General features: G+C 40.5%; 1 protein-coding gene across 6 annotated transcripts in view; it reads right to left on the reverse strand.

Annotated features, from left to right (window-relative positions):
- dlg3 (discs, large homolog 3 (Drosophila)) overlaps positions 1–27,480 on the reverse strand; it is a 404,637-nt gene that overhangs the window by 47,448 nt on the left and 329,709 nt on the right. For all 6 annotated transcript variants that reach the window (XM_063060832.1, XM_063060831.1, XM_063060830.1 and 3 more), the window contains 2 exons: positions 8,755–8,869; positions 4,114–4,290 (listed from right to left, as the gene is read on the reverse strand). In XM_063060832.1, coding sequence (XP_062916902.1) covers positions 4,114–4,290; positions 8,755–8,869 — 292 coding nt within the window. The remainder of the gene's footprint in view (positions 1–4,113; positions 4,291–8,754; positions 8,870–27,480) is intronic.

The following is a 27,480-nucleotide window of genomic DNA, read 5'->3' on the forward strand; positions in this document are numbered from 1 at the left end:
ACTAAACCATTTAAAAAAGTTTTTGTTTAATGATAATAAAATGTTAAACCATTACAGTCCATTCGTTAACACTGAGCAAGATGGAGAAATAATTTTTTCAATGAAGTAACGGGAAACATTGAAAACGTTAGGCCAAATTCACAAGAAAATTATCACATTCACTGAGAAAAAAATAAGACAAAAATTAATAAAGAATTTAAGAGGGAAATATTAGAACAAAATGATGTAAAAGTTGGTTAGAAATAATATAAGGGGTGGAAAATTGCATCACCAGTAGTATATCTTAGAGCCAAGGGTATTTATGGTAGAATAAAGAGAATAGGATCTCTGACTGCCAGGGTTGGAGGAATTGAATGTTTTTGAAGGACATTGCATAGCTTGGGATTTTACGGAGGGGAAACAATCGTATATGATGAAGAAAAAAAAATGGGATTCTTATCTCTTTAAGGTTGGAATGAACAATGTTGTTAGGAATAATCTGTCTCAGCCTTAAATCCTGCCAGAGAAGTAGATAGAATCACAATCCAGGAAGGGAATTTGAGTTCCTTGTTACGTAATGCCTAATGGGATTAAGAACGAGGGAATAGCCTGATCAGAGGAATGTTAAAAGACAGGAAACAAAAAACAGGAGTAAACAGTTGTCAATTTCAGGTTGGTAGGCTATTTACTGGTTATCTGCCACAGGGACCAGTAATGGCCTCTCTGCCAAGGACAATCCGTGTCAGTGGCTTAGATTAAAGGACAGAATACAAGTTTGTTGCTCACATAAAGCCAGGTAGGAAAACAAACTTTGAAGATGAACGTAGAACATTACAGCACTGTACTGGCCCTTCATCCCACAATGTTGTGCCGACCTGTATAAACCTCCTCCATGATTTTATTTTTCTTATTTCCATGTATCTACCAAGATTTTTAATGACATTTCCTGTACACAAGTGTAAGGAGAACGAAATAATTGTTACTCTGGATCTGATGCAGCCCAAAAAAAAACCCCACAGAAGATAAAGGACACAATAATAATGATAATAAACACACAATATAAATACATCAGATAGCTTATACACAAATATTGATTGAAAGTCCGTAAGTGAGATATGGCTGTACATAAGGCGATGGATAGGAAATAAAGTCGTGGTGGAGTTAGTGGATGGAAGTATTGATCAGTCTTACTGCTTGGGGAAAGTACTGTTTTTGAGTTTGGTGGTCCTGGAGTGGATAATGCCCAAGCACAGAGAGAGAATCCGCAGATGTTGGATACTACCTAGTCCAGCTCCTGATGGGAGTGGGCCAAATGGTCCGTGAGCAGTTTTGGGTCCCTCATCTATGAAACGATGTGCTAACACTGAAGAGGAAATTCACGAAAATGTTCTGGGAATGAAAGGCTCACTGTACGAGCAGCGTTTGATGACTCTGGGCCTTCACTTGCTGGGACGGGGTGGGGGGGGGATCTCAATGAAACCTATTTAATGTTGGAACCTGCTGTGTTGCTGATGTAAAGGATGGGTGTGAGTGGTGTGAGTTCTCTTGAAGTCAATAACAATCTCCTTTGTTTTGCCGAAATTACTAAAGAGTTTGTTTGTAATCTACGACAACCTTCTACATCATTCACAACATCCAGTCTTCATGTCATCTTCAAACTTACTGACCCACACCCACTCTTCCACTTCCTCTACCAACTCATTTACAAAAGCCATGAGAGCAGTGGTCCCAGAACAGATCCCCGCAGGGCACCACTTCTCACTGACCTCCATCTACTACTGCCCTTTGCTTTCTGTGAGCAAGTCAATTCTGAATCGATACAGCAAAGTTTCCCTGCCTCATGACTTTCTGGATGAGCCTACCATGGGAACCTTGTCAAATGTCTTACTAAAATCCATATACTCTACCTTCATAAATTTGTTTTGCCACCTCCTCAAAAAACTCAATCAGGATCATGAGGCAAGACCTCACTTCACAAAGCCATGCTAACCCTAATAAGGTTATGCTTCTCAAAATGCTCAGAAATACTCTCCCTAAAATCCTGTCTTTTAGTTTGGCCATCAATGATGTAAGACTTGATGGTTATAAAGCCCAGGATTATCCCCATTACATTTCCTGAACAACAGAGCAACTTTTGCCATGATTCAATCCATCATCATGTCTCAGCAATCTATTCCCTTGCTTCCCATAGTAACCTGGATCCTATTCTATCCAGCCTGAGGACTAACCTACCCTGGTGTTTTTCCGAAGCTCCAGCATTACCTGTTTCTTAAGTGCCACATGCTGCAGTGCACTAGCCTGCTCTATGCTGACCTCACAGTCATCAAGGTTCCCCACCCTGGTGATCACTGCAGCAAAATATCCATTAGGGTCCTACCCTACCTGCTCTGCCTCTAGGCATATTTCCCCCTTTATCCCTAAGTGGTCCTACCCTCTCTTTTCATGTGTTCTTCACATAAATGGGTTTTCCTTAATCCTACTTGCTAAGGCCTTCTCATGTTCCCTTCCTGCTCCAAGTCCCTTCTTAAACTCCTTCCTGGCTATCTTAGAATTCTCAAGAGCCCTGCCTAACTTTTGTTTCCTAGAGCTTAAGTAAGTTTCTCTTGACTAAATATTCCACCTCCCTTATCAACCATTGTTCCTCCACACCACCATCCTTTCCCCCATCTCAGAAGGACAAACATATCCAGGACCCAATGCCACTGCTCCCTAAAAACTTCCATATTCCTGTTGTACATTTCTCAGAGAACATCCGTTCGCAACTTATGCTCCCAGGATCTTGCCTAATACCATGCTAATTAGTCCTCTCCCAGTTAAATACCTTCCCATATTGCCTTGCCTATAGCTAAGCTATAGGTCAGGAAGATGTGGTGATTGTCTCTGAAAAGCTCACCCACTCAGTCATCTGACCAGATTCACTGTGTAGGTACTAGAAAGGTACTTCTAGTACTAGACTTAGAAATGTAGCTCTTTACTGATGTAGCCAGGCTAGAGAGTGAACAAGGCAGCAGCAGATGGAAAATGATGCAGGAAAATATATAATTTTTGACTTAGCTAGGATGAGAAGAAAAAGAGAAAATATTTAAATTGTGAGGAACTAGTACATGTTAGCACACAAGCCACGTCAGAAAAAGAATTAACATGCAGAAACAGTAGGATACCAGAAGCACAATTAATATATGGTCTTTATTGCAAGGAGGTTAGAATGAGAAAGAAAAGAAATATTGTGCAGTTGGACACTGTCTTCTTGAATCATGGAGAAATGTGCACATGCTGCCCGTACTACAGAAAGAATACATTTGCCTCAGAGGTAATGCAGCACAGCTTCACTACAGTAATTTCTAGCACGAGGGACTAGAGCAGGATAAGATGGCCTGGGATATGCCAGTACTCAGTGGAGTGTAGAAGAATGTTCAGAACAACAAGGGAAATTCTGCAATCCTGCTCTTCTAGTGAGGAGCAATGCTCATTAAGATTGCTTTCTGGCGCCGGCTGGTGGCACAACGACATCGGTGCCGGACCCGGGAGCGGAGGTCCCCGAGTTCGAAACTAGTCGGGTCCGCCCCCAAGTATGCTTTCCATCCATGCCGGGTTGAGTGTCTAGATCGCAACTCGACCTCGTAAAATAAAGGGAAAATACTGTGAAAAATGTCTGTGTGACGAATGGCACGCCACACAGTCTCTCTCTCTCTCTGCGCCTTGTAAAAAAAAAGGCATGAAAAATCCATCATCACGGACACGCGGACGCACATGCAGAGACTTGCATGCACGCAGGCACGTGCCAAAAAAAAGATTGCTTTCCGGCAACTGCAAAGGCAAGTTATTATTTAATTGTTCGTAGAAGATATTCTATATCTCAAAGTTATAAATGCCCAATTTTAGACTCTTTTCAGAGCTGAGAACAATAGAATTCTTGGACACTTAGGAAATCGCACAAGGAAATTGGGCAGCAAGTGGGCAATTCTGACCACTGAGTGATGGAAAAGACTCAAAGAACCACAAGCTCTACTCTTAACAATATTATATCCTATTTGTACAGATTTGATAGCTTTACTGCCCTTTCAAAAAATGTGAAGCAAATTGAAAAATCATGCGACTCAATTCACTGACATTTCAGCAGAAGTTTTCACTTACCGTTTCTTGCTGGGTATGACACCAATCTGCTCACTTTCACCATGAGGTGTAACAAGTCGTGCTTGCCACCATTCATCATCAGAGGCATTAATGACGTGTAAAATATCACCATACAGGAAGCTCAGTCCTTGGCTCGGCAGACAACTGTCCTTGGTCCTATCATAGTCAAAGAGAGCTCTAAAAAGAAAGATAAAAGAAATTACAAGTTCAGAAGATACAGGAAATTATGCAACAGTCACTGAGGAAATTATCCAAAACCTATAAACGTGCAGTAATAGTACACCTCGTAACTCTGTCCGTGGACTCCAGTTTAACCCCAATGAACAATAACTATTTATAGCCACCAGTCTTTATGAGCCAAGATCAACAAGGAAGCATTCTCCAAAGCCTTGAATAAAGAAAAAATGCAATGAAGCAAGATTCAGAGCAGAAAAGATGCAGAGAAACAACCATGACTACCAGTCTCACCTCATCCTGCCTACCCTAACCCTGCACCCTCAAGATAATCAAGCATTTCCAGCTGGGAACAGCACCTATATGAAGCCTTTCTCAAACAAAGAATGTCACAGATCACCTTTAATTACCCAACTATAAATTCTAATGTACTTAGTAATAACCTGCTTCTGAAATCTTGGTGAGCACTGCTCCTCACTAGAAGAGCTGGACTACAGAATTTCCCTCAGGGTTTTGAACAGCATGTTCATGTAAGCACAACATTGGTCAAGTCAAAATAAAGCTCCCTCTGGAAACCGCATCACGTATTTTAGATTAATTACAGTACAACTATGGATACAAAACAAAATGTCAGATAACAATACACCAGTGCGACCGTTTTTCCTGAGAATTACCACTGAGGAATGTTACAGGATGAGAAGGAAACAAATTCATTAAGCTTGGGGAATAAGTCTGGAAGACAGGAAGTTGTTCAGCCTTTCCAACTTGTTCTATTGCTCAAGTACATCCCCCTTTACCTTTATCCCATTTAAGGGTGAAAGGTGATATATTTAAGGGGAACCTGAGGGGGGAACTTCACTCAGAGGGTGGAGTGACTGTGGAACGAGCTGCCAGTGAAAGTGGTGAATACGAGTTCAACTACAACATGTAAAAGAAGTTTGGATTAATGCATGAATGGGAGGGGTATGGAAGACTGTGGTGCAGGTGCAGGTTGATGGGACCAGGCACAATAGCAGTTCGGCATGGTCTAGACAGGGCAAAGGGTCTGCTCCTGTGCTGTAGAGCTCTACGACTCCATCACCCCTGAACAGATGAGATCTAATTCTATAAGGAAATTTCTAGTTAATTCCAGACATTCTACACCAAGAATAATCTCTGCTACATAACACTGAATTATCTCAATGGTGTGTCACCCCTTTAGATCGTATTACAGGAATCTTAATGTTTACAATGCAAGGTTTTTTATTCAGCTTTGCTCATGATTAACCCATTCAGCCCTTACAATTCTGTGCTGGAACCCTTGTAAAGACATATTTTCTGAGCTATGATGGCCAGAATCGAACACAATGGCCCAAAGGAGTGTAAGCACACTTCCAAGTGTCAGTTGTAAAATTTCCACAATTTTGAACTCCATCGCCCAGGAAATAAAAGTTAAGTTTTCATTTTAGAAATATTGTGTAGGCAGAGGGGATTAGTTAGGTTGCCCATTTGATTACAAATGTCATTGGATCAGCACAGCACTGTGGGCTGAAGGGCCTGTTTCTGTGCTGTACTATTCTATGTTTGTACCCATCCACTATTTTTGGATGATTTTTGTACTTGAACCCTTAATTATGTTTAGCTCTTTATTCCCTAGCTTTGCATGACTTAGAAAAATAGAGTTATAGAGACGTATGGCATGTAAACAGGCCCTTGTGCCCACTGAAACATCAAGCACTCACTTTCATTAAACCTACATTAACACCTTTGACTTTTCATTACACATCACACCCATCTACACCCAAGGGTAATTTATAGTGACTAATCTTATGTCATTGGAATGTGGGAGGAAGCCGGCATAACTGGAGGAAACCTAAAAGATGACAGGGAGAACTGGCAAATTCCACATAGGCAGCAACTGAGGTCAGGATTGCACCTGGGTTTCCGGCACCACTGTGCCATCCAAAATACTCTGATCCACTCTTCTTGCTTGGAACAATAGTTTCCTGATATGAAACACTATTTCCCATTACATTACCACTTATTTAATCATAAGACCATAAGAAATTGAAGCAGGAGTAGGCAATGTGTTTCCATGATCCTATTAAGTATCATGGGTGTCCACAAACATTTCATGATGAAAAATTCCAAGATTCACATCACCTAAGTGACAAAATTTCTCATCAGATCCTGAAGTTCTAAATGGGTAACACTTAAATGGAGATTATACTCAAAGTCAGGACACACTGCTTACCTAACTGCACTGATAAACTCATTCTTAACTACGAAGGGTATTCGTCAATCTTAAATCAATATCTTGTCATAGGTCAGTACTCTCACTCCAAGAATCAACCAAGTGAACCTTTGCAACATTGCTCTTTTGCAAGTTTTAGTTCTGATCTACTTAAATATAGAGTACAACTCATCTGTTATTAATATTGCAAAAAGAAACAAATTCCAAGTGTGAGATAGAACCAGAGAGACATCACAGTCACATAAGAATAGTCCACACTTTGAATACCACCTACTGTTTAATTCAGTAAAATATGTATACAGGTGCTTCTAAGAACAAATGGACTCTGAAAGCCTGTGAATAGGTTATGAATTTATGATTTATAACATTTCACTCCAGAAGGAAATTATGCTTAAGTCTGAAGAGCTAATTCCTACACTTCAAGAGATTAAAGCAAACCCATGGAACCAGAGACCTATTAAGTTGTCATGGATGTTATGAATTCCTGGGTTAAAGATATCAGAGAGAACTGCCTATAAAAAAAAATGGCACAGATTTCAAAGCGGAAGGCCACATTTGATCAACCATTTTTTTTAAAAAGTTAGCAGACAGGGTAGGCAAAAGTAGCACACTAGATACAATGCATATAAATGGCCAAAAATCTTTGACATGTATCAGTATTATGGACGCTTAGGAGGATAAATAATTAGCTAGCTGGACACAACACAGAAAACAGAAGGCAATAAAGGAAGTAGTTCAGACACAAAAGGTGGGAAGCTGTATTAACAACCAGGATTCACTATTTTTGTACATCAGGGCTTGAAAACTTGGCAAGGAGTAAGATGGTAAGTTATAAATAAACTGTAATAAAATTGCAAAATAGCAAGATTATAAAAGATCAATTTAGAAAAATGTTAAGGGGTTATGTTTTAGCAAAAAAAGGACATACATTCCAGATCTATATAAGAAAAAGCAGCAGTTAGATGCACAAATTGATGAATGTGCTAATATAAACTAGTAATGTCACATACAAAACAGTGAGATTCATGATATCGAAAAACAATAATGTCAGATTAAATTTACTATGGTTAGACTATGAATAGATAGATTATAAAGTAGAATATTATGTAAAAATTGCAAAAAATACCAGGAAAATACAAGGAATAATATCAAGCCTGAGAAGTTATACCTATTAGCAAAGGAATGGATAGCTGGGCCTATTCTCCAAAAGAAGTTTGATATAATAAAAAATTTTAACATGATCAAAAACAATGTGGTACAGGAAGTGAAAATGATACCAATGCACTGGTAAACAAAGTAGGGACCATAAATACTCAAAAGCAAATGGGAATTCAATAGAATTTTACTAGAATGATGATTAAAATGTAAAATTTGTTGCAACAATGAATTGATTACATTGAAGAGAAGCTTGATAAAGGTACAAAAAAAGAACAAAATGTTATCTGATTACATGGAAACTGGGAGAAAGCTATTCTACCACAACTACACTCATTTAGTCTATTTGTGCATTTCTATATGTTAATTGAACATTTACAATGAATTGAGACAGCGTCAGAGATGAGTGTTGTTACAGAGGTTGGTAGAATTCAGAAAATATAGGATTAGAAGAAAAGCTCAGAAACTTGTGAAGTCTGTCCTCAAAAGCCTGGCTCAACCTTAGACATTGGCCAAGGGAACAAATGGAGTTGGGTAGTTATCAAATTATTTTGGCAGGTGCATAAAACAATGGAATTGATCTTCTAAACACTTAACTGGATCATTAAAGATTGATCTTTTCTAAAGTTTTAGCCTGTGTCTATTAACCACTAAAACTGCTCTTATAGACCTCAAATTTCTACAGTTGAAACTCAAAATGGGAAATTCTAATTGTTAAAACAGTTAAGTAATTAGACTAAAACCATGTTACAAATACATTTATCAATATCTCAATGATTTAAAGCTAGATTTTATTTCATGACACAAATGATAACACAGGCACATAAATTAACTGGGAATTCATTGGAAAAAAAATCCCCATTTAATAAAGTCTTACCATCTTTATAAAACAGGCTCCCAAATGCAATGCCTATTATTATGACAATGCATAGCATTCAGTGCTAGCAGCAGCTCAAATCTACAAGATAAATGATCAGCTAGTGCTTTTATTGATTAGTGGTTGCTAAAATCATTATCCACTGGGATCCTTCAAGTATATCCAAGGGAAATTAACTGTCTTCACTGTACATAGAACTTACCGGACATAAAGTGATCGTTTTTCACTAGTCCGCAGGGAGCCAGATCCAGAACTCATACTGCTGTTCATCATCTGTTCCCTAAGGTCATGGATTTTGGACTCAAAGCGACTGTACTCTGCATTAAATGAAAAAAAAAGAATGAATCACATATGTCTTTGCAGTAGAACAGAAGCAACTTGAACTGGCTGGGCTAGAGGGCAGGATATTTAAAATCTACAGTCTCTTCATTGAGACTTTGCTCCTAAATTCAATTAGCTCTATATTGAAGGCAGCTGAGTCATTGCCAAAAGAGAAGAAAGAGAATCAAAGTTAAAATATTTTCATGATGTGAGAACAATATTATAGATGCCAGCCTGCAGCAGCTAATTCCCCCAGGTAGAAACATCAACGCCAACTTTATCGTTTCACTTGTTTACAAAATGTGGCCTTCGTTGACAGTTCACTGCCCACCTCCACATGGCCAAGAAGTGGTGTGCCACCTTTCTGAACGACTGAACTACTTTTGGTGAAGGTACCTACAAAGTGCTATTGACAAGAGGGTTCCAGCACATCGGCGGAGTGGCGGTGAATGACTAGCCACACATTTCCAAATGAGGATGGAAAAGCAACGTAAAGGCTGTAGTGTTCTATACACCCTCTGCCTTTGGAGTTGGCAGTGGAGGTTGCAGCTTTGGCATGAGCTGTCAAAGCAGACTTGGGTACATTTTGAAGATGATGCAGACTTTCAGCTGCTGAACTCTGCCAATGGAGAAAGTGAATGTGGAGAGCATCTTGCTCCCTATGGACAGAGGAAAGACCCTGTGGTGTCAGGTGCAGAATACCAGGTTATCTGATGTGCTCTTATAGCCTCAATATTATATAGCTGATACAACAGAGTTTCTGGTCAGCGGTGACCCAAAGCATATTGTTGATGGACGCTTGGTGATGGTAATGTCACTGAACTTAAAGAGTAAGTAGTTAGACAATGGCCTAAGCATAGAGACAGGAAGCCCAGAGGACCGTCCTGGAGTTGGAGGACTATCTGTGTGTGTGGTTGGGTGAATGGGAGACAGGAAAGGGGCTCGTTTTGCTGTTGTTGCTTACTGTGTTGTGTGTTGATCTGGCGAGCATTGCGGACAAGCTACGCTGGCGCCAGAATGCGTAGCGACACGTGTGTTACTCTCAGTACATTCTCAGGTTGCCTTTGTATGTTCATGAAAATGACACATTTCACAGTACGTTTCTGTGTACACGTGATAAATAAAACTGAATCTTTGATAGAGAATGTACTGGGGCAGGACTGGAAGGGAAGGGGGAAGGCAACAGAATAAAAAGCTGTGGCTAGGGGAAGGAGGACTAGTTAGGTGATAGTCCTGAAGAAGGGCCTCGGCCCAAAATGTTGAATGTTTATTAATTTCCATAGCTGCTGCCTGACCTGTTGAATTCCTCCCGCATTTTGTGCATGTTCTCTTAAGTGAGAAGCCTCAGAGAACAAATGAAAGTCATCAACAAAACATTTTTAGCTTAGTCGAACTACTAAAAAGCATCACCATCATCATACAACTAAATGAATTAGATTCAATAAAAGTAAACTTATGATTTTCCAAATTCTAAGTGATACAAGTAGTCTGAAATTATACTTGTGTTCAGCTTCAAGTGGTCTATCATAGCCAGGAAAAAAAAATTCCTGAGGAAGCACACTTCGCAAACATTTGCTGTCCATTGTTATCAGTGAGTGAGTGCCACCTGGTAATGTCAAACAATTACTTCTACTGCTGAGCTGATGAATGAGAGCAGATTTATTGAGTTGTGATGAGATGAATTAGAATTGTCCTTTTTTTGTTAATAGGACATATCAGGGCAAGTTTACACAATATTGGGTAGATACCAGTGTTGTAGGTGGAACAATTAGTTCTGAAGTACTACAGCTGGAATGTTTCTTGGTTACATGGCCTTTGCTGTATTTAGTGCTCAGTATCATGTGCAGCGAATCCATTTGGCTTGAAATAGGCAGCGGTGTTTATGGAGATCTCAGGAGCAACTAGAAATGGATTACCTATTTGGCACTTCTCACAGAATATTGCAAGCTTGTCTGTAGCATTCATTTGGGCATGCTCTTTGAACCTTGTCCCTCCCATTTACTGCTTTACTGCACAACACCATTCTTGACCACGTGGTAGAACTTTCATCTTATCTTTTGATTGTGAGATGGCTTAGCTCCATCCATTGCACACCTGTTCATTTTCTGGGCAATAGTGCAACGCTGGCTATGTGTAATGGTCTCTGTTGCAGCTTTGTTGAAATGGCATTTCATCAAGTCAGCATGCCCTTCAGCACACCACTCGAGTTAGAGATGATACTTAAGGCAGAGTTAGGGATACACTGAGCCATGAGGTTACAGTTTACAATGACCTCTGCAGATGGTGCCTGATGGATGCCTAGTTTTGAGTAGCCAGACCTGAGATTATCCCACTTGGCATGTCTGCAGTTCCAGACATCAGCATGGTAACCAGGCAGTTTCCTTACCCGTGTTTGACCAGATGCCATGAGGTTTTCGGAAATATGAAGTCAATATTAAGCATTCCAAGAGCTACTCCCTCTGACTTGTCTACCACATGGTGGGGCAAGAAATTCCCTAGGAATGTCTGTAAGTTATACTTTTACGAATATATGCTACACTGTTACTTGACTGGATTGTTAGGCAGCTCTCCCAATTTAATCACGAGTTTGCAAGGTTAACTGGGCTGGGAGCAACTTTGCTGCGTCTGTTGGCACTAGGTGCTCTCCATCTAGTTTAATTCCTCCTGTTTAAATGTTGTGGACTTGCTGCCATTTCAAAGGCATTTGGAACTTAACCACATGTGGCCCGGGTCAAAAGACTGGGTAATGACGGCATATTTCCTCCCCTTGAAGGATATCAGTATCCTGTCCAATGTCCGTCATGAGGAGAAGCAGAAACTGGAGAGGAACAGGATACTGGTCCTCACCACATTGATGGGACTACTTTGGTTAATAGAGCATTAATTCTAATTCCCCAATCCTGACTTAATCAACGCCCAAATAGTATATGTCAAATTTATGCTCCAGTGAGAAGCTTCCTTCATTAGGAGCAAATAAAAGGAATGAGGGGGCCAAGGTGCTGGTCACCACTACAGAATTTTGTCATTTCATAAAATCCACTTTGTGGTAACAGATACATTATGTCCTAAATAATCAAACTCTGCAGCCATTATCAGATGGTTGATCTGTGTGCACATATCGATACAGATTTCTTTCACTCATTCAGGCATCTTGGTTACATACTTGCTTTTACAAAAAGCTGTAGAAATATTTGCAGCTTTCCCCATAGGGAATCTGAACAAATAGTTAACTTTTCTACAGTCATCAGCAGTCTACACTGGCTGAAGAGGGAGGGACAACATCTGGTGCACGTAGTTTACTTATTTACATGCTGCGGGCAGGGAAGGCAAATTAAGGAATTTAGGGGATTTTCAGAGGATCTCAATAGCTGGAATTAAACACAAATTGGGAGGGGAATCCTTGCAGGCCCTTCCATACACCAATTCTGCAACTTTTTCCAGTGTGCAGTCCATAATCCCATTAATCCAAAATATAATTCCTTCTTTCTCTATGTTAATAACCTTTCTCACTGATATCAGCTTTCTAAACTTGGTCAGCCTTAATATAGCTCCAACTTATCTCACTGCTTATATTTGCTTACAATTGTTTATGTTTATGAATTAATTTTGAGGTGCCAGGGAAACAGTGTATTAAATGCATTTTTTGCTAGCTGTTACATGAACAGTCCTTTTTAGAAAGTAAAAACACATGCATTCATATGGTAACTTCCACAACTTCATGACATACAAGAGCATTTCACAGGCTCTGTGGTAATCCAGAAATTAGTCAGTCAATTTGTACACAATAATTTCCCACAAAGAGCAATGTGCTAATGACAAGGAGAGTTTCGTGTTGAATGATTAATCTGTTGGCAAAAAAAACACCAGGAAAAAGATTGGTGTCGTTCTTTGACTTGTGGTATTTGTTATGCCTGGTTGACACAGGTGGAAGCAGGACCTGTTTCATATTCATTGAAGTTCTAACCAAGAAATGCACCATGGTGTCAGCTGGCATTTTGTGTTCCAAGTCCCTGAGCAGGGCCCTGAATCTGGAACTTTTTGACCTAGAGACACAAGTGCAACCAGCTGAGACACATATCCACAGAATCATACAGTTCACCAAAACTAAAGAATAACCCTTCCCTCCCACATGCTTCCATTTTTCTATCATCCATGTGCCCATCTGAGTCTCTTAAATACCCAAGATTAGTCCTACCTTCAATCCAGTCATCCTCTGGTTCATCACATATGTGCAGAATGCCTTGGGGTTTTCCTTAATCTACCTAGCCAAGGCCTTCTTATGTCTCCTTCTAGCCTCTCCAAAATCCATTCTTAAGCTCCTCCCTTGCAAGTCTCTAGAGCCTTGACTTACCTTTACATCCTAAACATTAAGTATGCTTCCTTCTTTCTCTTTACACTTCTCTTGTCAACCGTGGTTTCTACACCCTACCAACCTTTTCTTACCTTATCTGGACAAAACTATCCAGATCCCCACGCAAGTGCTTCTTGAACAACCTCCACATCTCTGCATTTCGGTTGTAAATTACCCCAGTCCCAATTTATGCTCCCAAGTACCTGCCTAATAGCATCATAATTAGCCTTCCATCACTTAAATACTTTCCAATACCATCTATTTCTAATCCCGTCCAAGGTTATGCTGAAGGTCAGGAGTTGTGGTCATTATCTCCGAAATGTTACCCCCACCCTGTCCCTTATGAAAAATCTAAACCCAGGAATATCCAGCAGCCATTCCTGGCCTTGTGACACCCAAGTCTCTGTAATGGCTACAACACTGTAGTTCCACATACTGATCTGTGCTCTAAGGTCATCATCCTTGTTCCTGATACTTCTTACAGTAAACACAATTCAATCCATCCAACACACTGCATTTATGCCCCATCCATTTTTTATTTACATATTGCACCTATCTGTACACAAACCACCCCATCTGCTAACCTATTAATCAGATTCCCATCCTCTTAACAAATCAATAGCTCTAGCAGACCTGCCCGCAAGTACATTGATACCTCAAGTTCATATGTAACCCATCCCTCTGTAATGGTCATAGCTTCAACAGAAGAGATCCCAAATGATCCATAAATATGAAACCCTGCCTCCTACACCCATTCTTCAACCACAAATTCATCTCCAATATCATCCTATTCTTACCCTCATTGGCATGCACAGAGACAGCAATCCAAAGATTACTAACCTTGAGGTACCGCTTTTTAGCTTGCTTCCTAGCTCCCTATATTCACTCTTTTCCTAACTATGTCACTGGTAGCAATATATACCATTATTATCATAGCTTGTCACACCAGACAGGCAGCTAGCCACTCTCGTGTTGTTTGGTTGACGTTGAGCAGGTCAGTGTCAGCTAAATCAGGAGAGAGTGGGCAGTTGCGCAGAATGTGTTCAATGTTCTGCACCCTTTCACCACACTCACAGAATCCACTGGTTTTTAAACCCCACTTCACCATGTTGTTTCCCATCCTACAAACTCCCGCCCTCGCTCTGTTGGGAGTGCACCACTTCCGTCTGTCAAGCAGTGCCCCGTCTGGCAACATTTCTGTGGGGTCTTGCACTGTATTGTTTGGTGGGGTTCTGACTTCGGTTTAATGCCAGAGGTCAATCCTGTATGTTTGGGGGGTAGGGGGGGAATATTCTGTGCGGTAGTTCCTCCACTGTAGCAAAGCTGCTTCTCGATTTTAGGCAGTGGGAAATTGGCACATGATGGTGTAGTGGGTGCCGTGGATCCGAGTTCTGTTTACCTTTTTCAAGTTGTGTTGTAGAGTGTCTTCAGATCTCTGGGGGAGCAATGCCTGCAAGTCTGTAAATGATGTTAGCGGGTGTGGGGCGCCGTGTGCCCATGATTATTCAGCAGGCTTCGTTAAGAAATGGGTCTATTTTCTTCGCATGACCTGATCTGCCTCACACAGGTGCACAATTATTCTGCATTTCATAGCAGAGTGCTAGAGTAGTTGATCTAAGTGTGTGAGCATTAGCTCCCCATTTTGTGCCTGCTAATTTTTTCCCAAGAGAGAATTGCAAAAGCCACCTTTCTCTCGGAGTTTTTGGATGTGGGTGGCAAATGAGAGCGTCCTATCCAGTGTCACGCCCAGGTAAATTGGAGTCAAATGGTGTTCGAGCTCCTTCCCACACCAGAAGATCGAGTTTCCAAACTGCTTCTCGATTCCTCAGGTGGAATGCACATGAGTTTTTTGATGGATTTGGGTTCAGAGACCATTTTTCCTATTTTTATAAAAGGAAAATGACTTCTGGGATGCTCATCCTTCCCTTAAGAATGTTGTGGACCAAACCTAAGATCTCCCCGACCTTGGCAACTGGGAGGCAACATGCCATCTGGGAGTCTCTCATGTCCACAAACTCTCCTCTCTGTTCCCCTAACATCACTGTTCTTCTCTTCACTCCCTTCCCTTTAGAGCCATTGGGCTAGACTCAGTACCAGAGCCCAGGTTGTTGTGGCTTTTCCCTGGTAGGCCATTCCCTATCACCCCCCCCCAATAGTATCCAAAACAATATCATTATTATTTAGGGGAACTGCCACAGGGGTACTTTGCACAGTCTACCTATTCTGTTTCCCTCTCCTGATGGCTACCTGCCTTCTGTACTTAGTTGTGACTGCATCCCTGTCATGCCTGTCTATCAATCTCTCATTCTCCTGAATGATCTGTAGATTAACCAGCTTCAGTTCATTAATCTGGTTTGTAACGAGCTGCAACCAGATGCACTTCTCACAGGTATAGTCATCAGGAACACAGGAGATCTCCCAGTCTTCCCCACTGTGCAAGGGGAGCACAGCATTACCCTGACACCCAGTCTCACTGCTCTTCCTATGCAATAGATAGATATTTTATTGATCCCAAAGGAAACTACGGTGTCACAGTAATATTACAAGTGCACAGATATACAATTAGAAGAGAAATAAGAAAGAATAAAAAAATACCTCAAACAGTCTAACAAGAGGAGGTCATCACTTCCCTGGCTACAGGTTGACTCACTATAGAGCCTGATGGTCAAGGGCAAGTATGACCTCATACAGCACTCTGTGGAGCAGCACAGCTGTACAGCTGTCTTAGTCTAAACGTTCTCTTCTGCTCAAACAAGGTGGCATGCAGAGGGTGAGAAACATTGTTCTGAATTAGCAGGATTTTCTGTAGGGTCCTTTGTTCTACCCACAGCCTGTGTCCAATTTGACTACTATAACAGAGCTAGACTTTCTAATCAGTTGATTGAGCCTGTTGGCATCACCCATGTTGACGCCACTGTTCCAGCACATCGCCGTTTAGAAGACTATACTGGCGATAACAGACAGGCAGAACATGTGAAAGAGAGGTCTGCATACTCCAAAGGACCTCAGGAAGTAGAGGTGACTCTGGCCCTTCTTATACACAGCCTCTGTGTTGGTGCTCCACTCAAGTCTGTCATCCAGGTGCACCCGCAGATACTTGTAGGTCCTCACCACATCCATGTCCTCACCAGCAATAGTAACAGGGAGCAGTGCAGGCTTAGTCTTCTTAAAGTCCATCACCATCCCTTTTGTCATCCTAATGTTGAGATGCAGATGATTCAGGTTGTACCATCTGACAAAGTTTTCCACCAGGGCCCTGTATTCATCCTCCATTTATACATCCAACTATTGCTGAGGCATCAGAGAATTTTTGCAGATGACATGCTCAGTGTTGTATCTAAAGTCTGAGGTATACAGGGTAAACAGGAAGGGAGCCACTACAGTCCCCTGTGGAGCCCCGTTGCTACTTTTCGCCACGTCTAACACTCAGCTCTGAAGCTGCACAAACTGTGGTCTGCCAGTTAGGTAGGCCAGTATCCAGGATACAGTGGAAGTGCCAACCTGAATTGAATGGAGCTTTTCTCCCAGCAATGAGGGCTGTATGGTATTGAAGGCACTTAAGAAATCAAAAAACATGATCTTCACAGTGCTGCCCTACAATAATAAAGGAGGAGAAACTTGGCAGAAACCTCAGTCTAGCCTCTGCCCTCTATCCAAAGCCTTGGTTCTCCACTCTAACCCTGTAGCTTGGAACTTCACTAACCTTTGAGTGAAGATATTACTCTTCATCCTAGTCTTGGTTGGCCTATCTCTTATTTTAAGCCCATTGCCCTATTTTAAGGCCTCCTGGTTCAAGACACCCTAACCAAGAGAAACAACTTCACTGCAACTATCCTGTTAAACAATAAATGAATTTCTGTATGCTTCAGTGAGATCATCTCTCATTATTAATCTGATTCACTTTTCCCTCATACAATACACTTGTCACCCTGGGATACAAGAGCAAATAAACCATTTTGGGTCAAGACCTTCATCATCCAGACAGAGGACCTCCACCCAAAATGTCAGCTGTCCACTTCCCTCCACATTTTTACCTGATCTCCAGAAGTTTGTTTATTTTGCTCCAGATTCTAGCATCTACAGGCTCTTATCACCATAGCAATTTAATCTGAACTTTCAGTACATTAGCTCTATGTTAAGTATATCTTCTGAGACAGTCAGACAATATTCCAGATGCAATCTGACCACAGCCCTGCTTACGAGTTTATTTTTGCTCTAATTAACGCCAAAATACAAATTATCATCTGAAACTTTTGCAGTACCTGTTTATTAACTTTGTGACTGGTGTGTAAAGGCATGAAGACCCAACAAAACAAAAAAAAAGTTTCCTAGAAGATGATAAACATCTGTGGCCAGACAAGGCTTCATAATATTAACTGCTCCCTCCAAAACAACGTTTCCATCTCTAGGCATACCAATCATCAACTTTCTGGATGCAAAACATAGCAGCAATGTATGACAATATTCAAGACATCGCAATGAACATGTTAAAATATTCACCAATTGAATCCTTGTTGTATCCTCAATCTGTAACTAGCAGGAAGAATGTATATGGGATATTTCATAATCGCTCAACATCCTCGAGTTCTACTGCCAACAAAGCATTTTGAAAAGAGATGCAGCCAAATGTCAAAGGCAGTTTCCACAGAATGAAGTCCCAATGGAGAACTTAATGAATCATCACTGGGTCAAATCAGATTGGAGCCAATGTGGACCATGCGGTCACCCCCTGTAAAAGCCTTGTAATCTTTTGCAGATCCACAGCTTCCAAATGCTGAGACTTTGTTGCCACAGTTGTTCTGTGAAACATAGATGACTGTGAATGGGAAACAGACCTCAGGCTGTGCAGCCAAAGGCCAGGCCTAGCCATTAACTGTTTCCCAATATCTGTAAAAAAGTGTTCTTAAGAATAATAAATTCATTTAAAAACTCATTAAATGACTGATAATTAAAAATGCACAGAATTAAGATTAGTAACTCCAATCAAATACAGGAAACCCCCAGTTTACAGGATGGGGGGAGTGAAGGGGTGTTGCTCTTCTAGAAAACAGGCCATATCACAATTTCCCATAATACAAAGCCAGGTTATCTGCACTGTCGTCCAACAAATTCCCTGAAAGCCCATCTTGTTTGGTTCCGTTTGTCAAATTTTTCAACGGTTGTTTGTGAATTCTGTAAGAGTGGACTTTCATGATCCACTTGTCTGTAACACAGAGTCCCTTTACCTGGAGCATCAATAGATGTGCTGTTGCTGAAAACATATCTGAATCCTGAGCTCCATAACTTGTGGGGCTCAACAGAAAATACAGGGTGACAGTACACATTTGATGTTCAACACATTCATGATTACTGTGTAGCTGCACACAGGCCTGGAATTTCAGAATGCGTTGACATACACACTGCAAGTGACCAGCAGTTCACGTTGGGTTCATCTGCTAGTCATCAGCAGCCTGTCAGTGTATTCATCAATGTTAGCTGACAGAGAAATATTGGCTTGGACATTGTTCTTCTCAGAGTACTTTGAGATATGTCCATATCCAAAATATGCAATGATTCCTCAGTATTATATTGAAGAATATTACAATTCAAACCCTTGTAATTCTGTAAGCTATTGGCAAGAACCTCAAACAGCATGAGAAATAAAGTAATATACCATGTTGAAATCAAGAACATTATAATGCAGCAGGGATTACAATTAACAACTTTAGGAAACAGCATGATTTATAACAGAGATCACAGTAAAGCATAGCTTGATAAATAACAGAATTTACTACAGTGATCATTAGACCTTGAGGCCACATAATAGGAGATCATAAAACAATGCAAAGAGATAATCAAACTCCTCTGCTATCAGATTCTTCCATCTCCAGCTCTTTACCTTTCCCACCCACCTGGCTTCACCTTCTAGCTATCTTTCTACCACCACCACCCCCACCTTTTTATTCTGGCATTTTCCCCCTTCCTTTCCAGTGCTGAAGAAGGATTTCAGCCCAAAACATTGACTGTCGGTTCATTTCCATGGATGCTTCCTGACCTGCTGAGTTCCTCCATGTTTTGGGTATGCTGCTTTGGATTTCCAGCATCTGAAGAATTTGTTATGTAAACAATGCAGGTGTCTTATTACAAGATTGATTTTTTTTAAAAAAAACAGATTCTTATGAAAGGAAGTCTTATATTTAAATTCTGAATTTTAAAAGCTAATTTATTTTCAAAAGTCTTTTCAAAAATTACATTATAAAAACTTCCAGCGCAGGAAATGGCCACTTGTCCTGTCACGTTTACACAGGTTCTTCAAAAGTGTCAATTTAATGTGTACCCATGCTCTTTTATTAAAATAAAACCCTGTAAATTATTCAGCCACATTTCCCATTGCCATTTGGAAGTCCTTAAGGAATCTTCCTGTCAAGTAGCTTTAAGATAATCTGTTCCGGATCTTGACCACCCTTTACATGAATAACTTTTTCTCTATTTTCCCCCATGTTATTTTGCCAATTACTTTGTCATCAACCCATTTGTCAGAGGAAATAGATTTCTCAGTGCTGTCCATACCCAATCTGTCTACACAAATTAAGTGCCTTATTCTTGTCATCATCCTGGTGAGCTATTCTGTCTTCTCCAAGGCCAACACCCTTTCACAAATGTTTCCAGAATTGTAAGCAGTGTTGAGGATTAGCCAATGATATCTAGAGATAAGGAATAACTTGCATATTTTTGCATTTAAAGCCCCAATATACACAACCAAGTATTTTAGATATCTTTCTTATTCAATATATCTGCTAGCCCTGTCACCTTCAAAACATTTGACAATATGTAACTTAGATCTATTTTTATCCTACTGCCCAGTACCAGCATTTAGATGTTTCCAACTTTGTGTTCTCTCCCCCACCCTCAATGTCCACATCTCAGACTATTCTGATTCAAATTTGTGGTTGAAAAAAAAGATAACAACTGGGAGCTTAACATTCAAGGGTACACATCATATCAAAAGGATAGGTAGGTGGGCAGAGTGGATTTTAGGTTAAAAACAAGAAATAAAATCCTTAGAAAGAGACACAGAATCAGAATATGTAGAATCCTTGTGGGCAGAGATGAGAAACTACAAGGGAAAAAAGATGTGAGTTATATACTGTACATGCCTCCAAACAGTAGCCAGAAAGTGGGGTACAAATTACAATAGGAATTGTAAAATTATAAAAAGGTTAATGTTATTATGGCTGGGGGGGGGGGCGGATTTCAATGTGCAGGTAAACTGGGAAAAACAGGTTAATTCTGAATCCTTTCTTTTTAAATCTTTTTATTGAGTAAGTATACAAAAAAGGTAAGCCATATAAACATTAATACAATGTTAAAGTATAATAAAATTCCAAAAGATAACAATACCAAAAAGAAAATACTACAAACAATGTAATTTAAGCATAAGAAACCAAGATAACATAATAGTATACTAAATTTTATATATATCAATGGAAAAAAAAGAAAAAAAAAACCCCCAAAAAAAAACCCACCGTGCAGCTAACTAAAAGCAAGGCAAAGCAATGGGCTAACTTGAAACCAAACAGAGTTAAACTTAAAATCACGTCCTCAATCCCGACCTCCATTAAAACAGTGAAAAAAAAAACAAGGGTAAATATTACATTAAATGAAAATATCGAATAAAAGGTCCCCAAATCTGTTCAAATTTAAAAGAAGAATCATAAAGGTTACTTCTAATTTTCTCCAAATTCAAACATAAAATCGTCTGAGAAAACCAAAAAAAGGTAGTTGGAGCATTAAGCTCTTTCCAATGTTGTAAAATACATCTTTTCGCCATTAAAGTAAGAAATGCAATCATTCTACGGGCTGAAGGGGAAAGATTACTAGAAATTTTAGGTAGTCCAAAGATAGCAGTAATAGGGTGAGGAGAGATATCTATATTTAATACCTTAGAAATAATATTGAAAATATCTCTCCAAAAAGTTTCCAAAGTAGGGCAAGACCAAAACATATGAGTTAAAGAGGCTATCTGCCCCGAACATCTATCACAGAAAGGATTAATATGTGAGTAAAAACGCGCTAACTTATCTTTGGACATATGTGCTCTGTGAACCACTTTAAATTGAATTAGGGAATGTTTAGCACAAATAGAGGAAGTATTAACTAATTGTAAAATCTGCCCCCAATCATCCACAGAAATGGTAAGCCCCAATTCCTGTTCCCAATCTGCCCTAATCTTATCAAATGGAGCTTTCCTAAGTTTCGTTAATTCTGAATCCTAAGAGAAGGAATTTATAAAATGCCTATGATATTAATTTTAAAGCAGCTTGTGGCCAAACCCACTTAGGAAAAGGGAATTCAGGACTGGGTACTGTACGATGAACCAGATAGGTAGCTTAAGGTAAAGGAACCCTTAGGAGACAGTGATCATAATATGATAGAATTCACCCTGCAGTTTAAGAGAGAGAAGCTAAAATCAAATGTATCAGTATTACAGCTGAGTAAAGGTAACCACAGAGGTATGGGAGAGGAGCTGGCCAAAGTTGATTGGAAGGGGACACTAGCAGGGATGACAGCACAGCAGCAATGGCTGGAGTATCTGGAAGTAATTCAGAAGATGCAGAACCAGATCATCCTAACAATGACACGTTCTAAAGGGAGGCTGAGGTGACCATGACCGGCAAGGGAAGTCAAGGACAGCATAAAAGCAAAAGAGAATGAATACAATATAACAAAAATCAGTGAGAAGCTTGAGCATTTGTGAAGCTTCTAAAAACTGACAAAAGACAAATAAAAAAGCAATAAGGTGAGAAAACATGAATTTGAAGGTAAACTAGCCAATAATACAAGAGCATACCAAATGTTTATTTCAGATATAAAAATAAAAGAGGCAAGAGTGGATAACAGATCACTGTAAAGTGACACAGGAAAGGAGGCAATGCAGAGCAAAGAAATAGATGAAATGAATAAGTATTTTGTGTCAGTCAACACTGAAAGACACTAATAGTATTGCAGAAATTCAGGACTGTAGGGGGCAAAAGTGATTGTAGTACTTATTGATAAAGTTCAAGGATAGGTAAGCTATATGCACCAGATGGACTGTATCTCAAGTAGTAGCTGAAGAGATTGTGGAAGCATTAGTAGCAAACTTGCAAGAATTACTAGATCCTAGGATAGTTCTGGTCGAATGCAAAATCATAAATGGCATTCCACTCTTCAAGAAAGGATGGAGGCAAAAGACAGCAAATTATAGGCCAGTTAGTCTGACATCAGATAGTCAAGTGTATAACTGCTCCTCAACATCCTGAACACAACTGCCCTAAGTGTGCTAAGCCCATTACTGTACACTCTACTCACAGCTGACTACACCAAACACCCGAGCAATCACATTGTCAAGTTCGCCAATGACACGACAGTGGTGAGGCTCATCACCAACAATGATGAGACGGCCTACATAGGGGAGGTGGAAGAGCACAAGGCATCCATGGTTGATGAGTGAAGTCAAAGGCAGTATAACAGCAAGAGAGGGCACACAATATAGTGAAAAATCAGTGAGAAGCTAGAAGATTAAGAAGCTTTTAATAATCAACAGAGGGCTACTAAGTAAGCCATAGAGAGAAAAGATATAATATGGTAAACTAGCCAGTAATACAAAAGAGAATACCACAGGTTTTTCAGCTATATAAAGAGTAAAAGAGAGGTGAGAGTGGATATCAGACAGCTGGACAATGACGCTGGAGAGGTAGTAACGGGGAATGAACTTAATTTTTTGCACCAGTCTAAACTGTGGAAGACACTGGTGATACGCCAGAAATTTGAATATCAGGGGGCAGAAGGTGTGTGCATTTGCTATTACTAAGGAGACGGTGCTTAGGAAGCAGAAAGGTTTGAAGATAGCTAAGTCACCTGCACCAGATGGACTACACACCAGGGTTCTGAGCGAGGTCGCTGAAGAGATTGTGAAGGTACTAGTAGTAACTGTGATAGATTTTGGAAAGGTTCCAGAGGACTTGGAATTTGCAAATGTCACACCACTCCTTGAGAGGGAGACAACTAACAGGATGTTATAGGCCAGATGTTGGCGTCCATTACGAAGGATGAATTTTCGGAGTACTTGAGGCACATGATAAAATAGTCTGAATACAACATGCTTTCCTTAACGGGGAATCTTGCTTAACAAATCTCTTTGAATTCCTTGAGGAAATAACAGGTAGGATAGACAAAGGAGAGTCAGTGGGTGTTGTTTATTTGGATTTTCAGCAGGCCTTGGACAAAGTGCCACACATGAGGCTGCTAAACAGATGAAAGCCCGTGGTAAAAATCACAGGAAAGATGCTGGCATGGGCAGAGGCAAAGAGTGGGAATAAACTTGGGCCTTTTCTGACTGGCCGCTGGTGACCAGTGGTATTCCACAGGGGTTGGTCCACTATTTATGTTATATGCTAATGATCTGGATGATGGAACTGATGTCTTTGTGGCCATGTTTGCAAATGATATGCAGATCGGTGGAAGGGCAGAGTGTGTTGAGGAAGCAAGGGGTCTGCAGAAGGCCTCAGATAGATTAGAAGGGGCAAAAAAGTGGCAAATCAAATACAGTGCAGGGAAATATACAGCAGAAAGAATAAAAGCATTGACTATTTTCTAAAAACGGGAAGAAAATTCAAAAGTCCAAGTTCACCATTCCCTAAAGGTTAACACACAGGTTGAGTCAGTATTAAGGAAGGCAAATGTAATGTTGACATTCATTTTGAGAGGACTAGAACATAAAAGCAAGGATGTAATGTGAGGCTTTGTAAGGCATTGGTCAGACCACATTTGGAGTACTGAGACCAGTTTGAGGCCCCTTTAAGGATGTGCTAGCACTGGAGAGTGCCCAGAGGAGGGTTACGCAAATGATCCCAGGAATGAAAGGGTTAATGTATGAGATGCATTTAATGGGTCTGGGCCTATACTTGCTGGAGTTCAGCAGAACTGGGGTGGGGGGGCGGGGGGAAGAGAGAGAATCTCTTAGGTAAGAGTTAAAATGGAGAGGACATTTCCAGTAGGGGGAAGAGTCTAAGACCAAAGGGCATACACTCACAAACAAAGGATATCCTTTTAGAACAGAGATGAGGATGAATTTCTTTAGACAGTGGGTGGTGAATTGGTGAAATTCATTGTCACAGATGGTTGTGGAAGCCAAGCCATTTGGTACATTAAGGAAAGGTTGATAGGTTGTTGATTAGTAAAGGCATGAAAGGTTATGGAGAAGCGAGAAGAATGGGGTTGAGGGGAAAGTAAATCAGCCATGATTGAATGGAGGAGCAGACCTGATGAGTCGAATGGCTGAATTCTGCTGCTATGTCTTACCGTCTTAAATTACAACCGTCTTGTAGCCTCCCATTTCACCAATCTCCCTTAGAAATTTGTCAATATCTTTACCACTTTCTAGTGTATGTCACATTTTGAGTCATCCACAGTAATCTAATCCATACTCTCAACATTCAGGTAGAAGAGATTTGTACATATTGGTTTAAATACTGCCAAGGAAAACAGTGCACTCTTCTCTCTGGTCAGAGAAAAATCCAGTTACCTCTTCCTCTCCAGGGGTTCCCAATCTTTTTTATGCCATGGACCAATACCATTAAGCAAGGAGTCCATGAACCCCAAGTTGGGGACCCCTGCTCTTAACACCATAGTCAATTCGAAACTGAAATTACCACTGCCAAGTAACATGGAGGTTTACCGCAAATCTGCCTAGAAATATTTCCTTTGTCTTAAGTGTTCAATGGCACAATTACAGCACATCATTCTTCACTTTTGAAACTCAATTCCATTGAAGTCCATAGAATGATTTCTGGAAGCAGGGAACATCTTGGAGCAGCCTCTCTGCCAAGCATTTAATGCCTGCAACCACTGGCACATCTGCCCCTCTGAATACATCTCTACTACACTACCTTCACTAGTACTTTCCACTGCATCAATGATCTTAATTAGGTCTGCTGGCATAATTTTCCATGGTTACTCTCCCATTTTTATCCAGATTTCCCTCGGAGAATACTTTGTTTTTCACTACTTTTCCCATCTCCAACATTAAACTGACACCCTTTCATTACGTGGGCTCATCCTTTTAATGAAAACATCTATTTATCAGAGTCCTCGGTTATCACTTCCCTACACAAGGATGACCGAAGGATTGCTGTAGCCATCTTCGATACAACCTTTACTAGAGGACTGATTTGAAAGATAGCTGATAGATTTGGCATTGAAGTTGTTTCTCCGCAAAGAATGATGATAATAAATGCCTTTTAAGACCATATCAGCAAAAGTAACAGCTGCCTCATTAACTAGGTGCTGTTCTGCTGTAGATCCTCTCCTGCAGCTGTAAACAGAGCGAAATTAAAATAGGAGTATTCAGTTATTGTAAAATGGAAAGCTGTTGGGTAAACCTTAGGAAGATTAAACTTTAAACTACATAATAATTACTTGTCCTTAGTATACAGGTGTAGTGGCAGTAAAACTGGAACTGAAATCAGTGACGGCGTCTTGAAGCTGCAGAGAAGTCCAGAAGCTATTGCCAAAGTTTCCCTGCTCCTCTGCTTAGTGTTTGGTTTTGCAACCTTCCCCACCATAATCAATGAACCGATGACATATTTTCACTGCAAAACTACCCTTGAAAATTCACCTTTGTGCATGTGAATCCTTGAAGATTAATCATTATCACGCCTCAACAGATCCAATTTTCCATGGATACATTTTCATTCAGCTAACTAAAATATACATAGATTATTGTTTTTAAATTAAAGTATTCTGTTTTAATCCATAAGACAAAGGAGAAGTCGGCCATTCGGCCCATCGAGTCTGCTCCGCCATTTTATCATGAGCTGATCCATTCTCCCATTTAGTCCCACTCCCCGGCCTTCTCACCATAACCTTTGATGCCCTGGCTACTCAGATACCTATCAATCTCTGCCTTAAATACACCCAATGACTTGGCCTCCACTGCTGCCCGTGGCAACAAATTCCATAGATTCATCACCCTCTGGCTAAAAAAATTTATTCACATCTCTGCTCTGAATGGGTGCCCTTCAATCCTTAAGTCATGCCCTCTCGTACTAGACTCCCCCCATCATGGGAAACAACTTTGCCACATCCACTCTGTCCATCTGTCCACGCCTTTCTACATTCGAAATGTTTCTATGAGGTCCCCCCCTCATTCTTCTAAACTCCAAAGAATACAGCCCAAGAGCAGACAAACGTTCCTCATATGTTAACCCTCTCATTCCCGGAATCATTCTGGTGAATCCTCTCTGTACCCTCTCCAACGTCAGCCCATCCTTTCTTAAATAAGGAGCCTAAAACCGCCCACAGTACTCCAAGTGAGGTCTCACCAGCGCCTTATAGAGCCTCAACATCACATCCCTGCTTCCATACTCTATTCCTCTAGAAATGAATGCCAACATTGCATTCGCCTTCTTCACCTCTGACTCAACCTGGAGATTAACCTTAAGGGTATCCTGTACGAGGACTCCCAAGTCCCGTTGCATCTCAGAACTTTGAATTCTTTCCCCATTTAAATAATAGTCTGCCCATTTATTTTTTCTGCCAAAGTGCATAACCATACACTTTCCAACATTGTATTTCATTTGCCACTTCTTTGCCCATTCTTCCAATCTATCCAAGTGTCTCTGCAGATTCTGTTTCCTCAGCACTACCAGCCCCTCCGTCTATCTTTGTATCATCAGCTAACTTAGCCACAAAGTCATCTATTCCATAATCCAAATTGTTGATGTACAACAATTTCATAGTTCATCTTTTCTCTCTTAATGACCTTCTTGGTTTCCTTTTTGTAAGCTTTTAAGAACTTCCCAATCCTCTGTCTTCCCACTAAATTTTGCTTCCTTGTATGCCCTCTCCTTTGCTTTAACTTTGGCTTTGACTTCTCTTGTCAGCCACGGTTGCATCCTTTTTCCACTCGAAAATTTCTTCTTTTTTGGAATATACCTGTCTTGCACCTTCCTCACTTCTCGCATAAACTCCAGCCACTGCTGCTCTGCCGCCCTTCCCGCCAGTGTCCCTTTCCAGTCAACTTTGGCCAGTTCCTCTCTCATGCCACTATAATTTCCTTTACTCCACTGAAATACTGACACATCAAATTTCGGCTTCCCTTTTTCAAATTTCACAGTGAACTCAATCATGTTATGATCACTGCCTCCTAAAGGTTCCTTCACCTCAATCTCTCTAATCACCTCCGGTTCATTACACAATACCCAATCCAGTACAGCCGATCCCCTAGTGGGTTCA

Source organism: Mobula hypostoma, chromosome 10 (assembly GCF_963921235.1).
Source record: "Mobula hypostoma chromosome 10, sMobHyp1.1, whole genome shotgun sequence".
NCBI lineage: Eukaryota > Metazoa > Chordata > Chondrichthyes > Myliobatiformes > Myliobatidae > Mobula > Mobula hypostoma.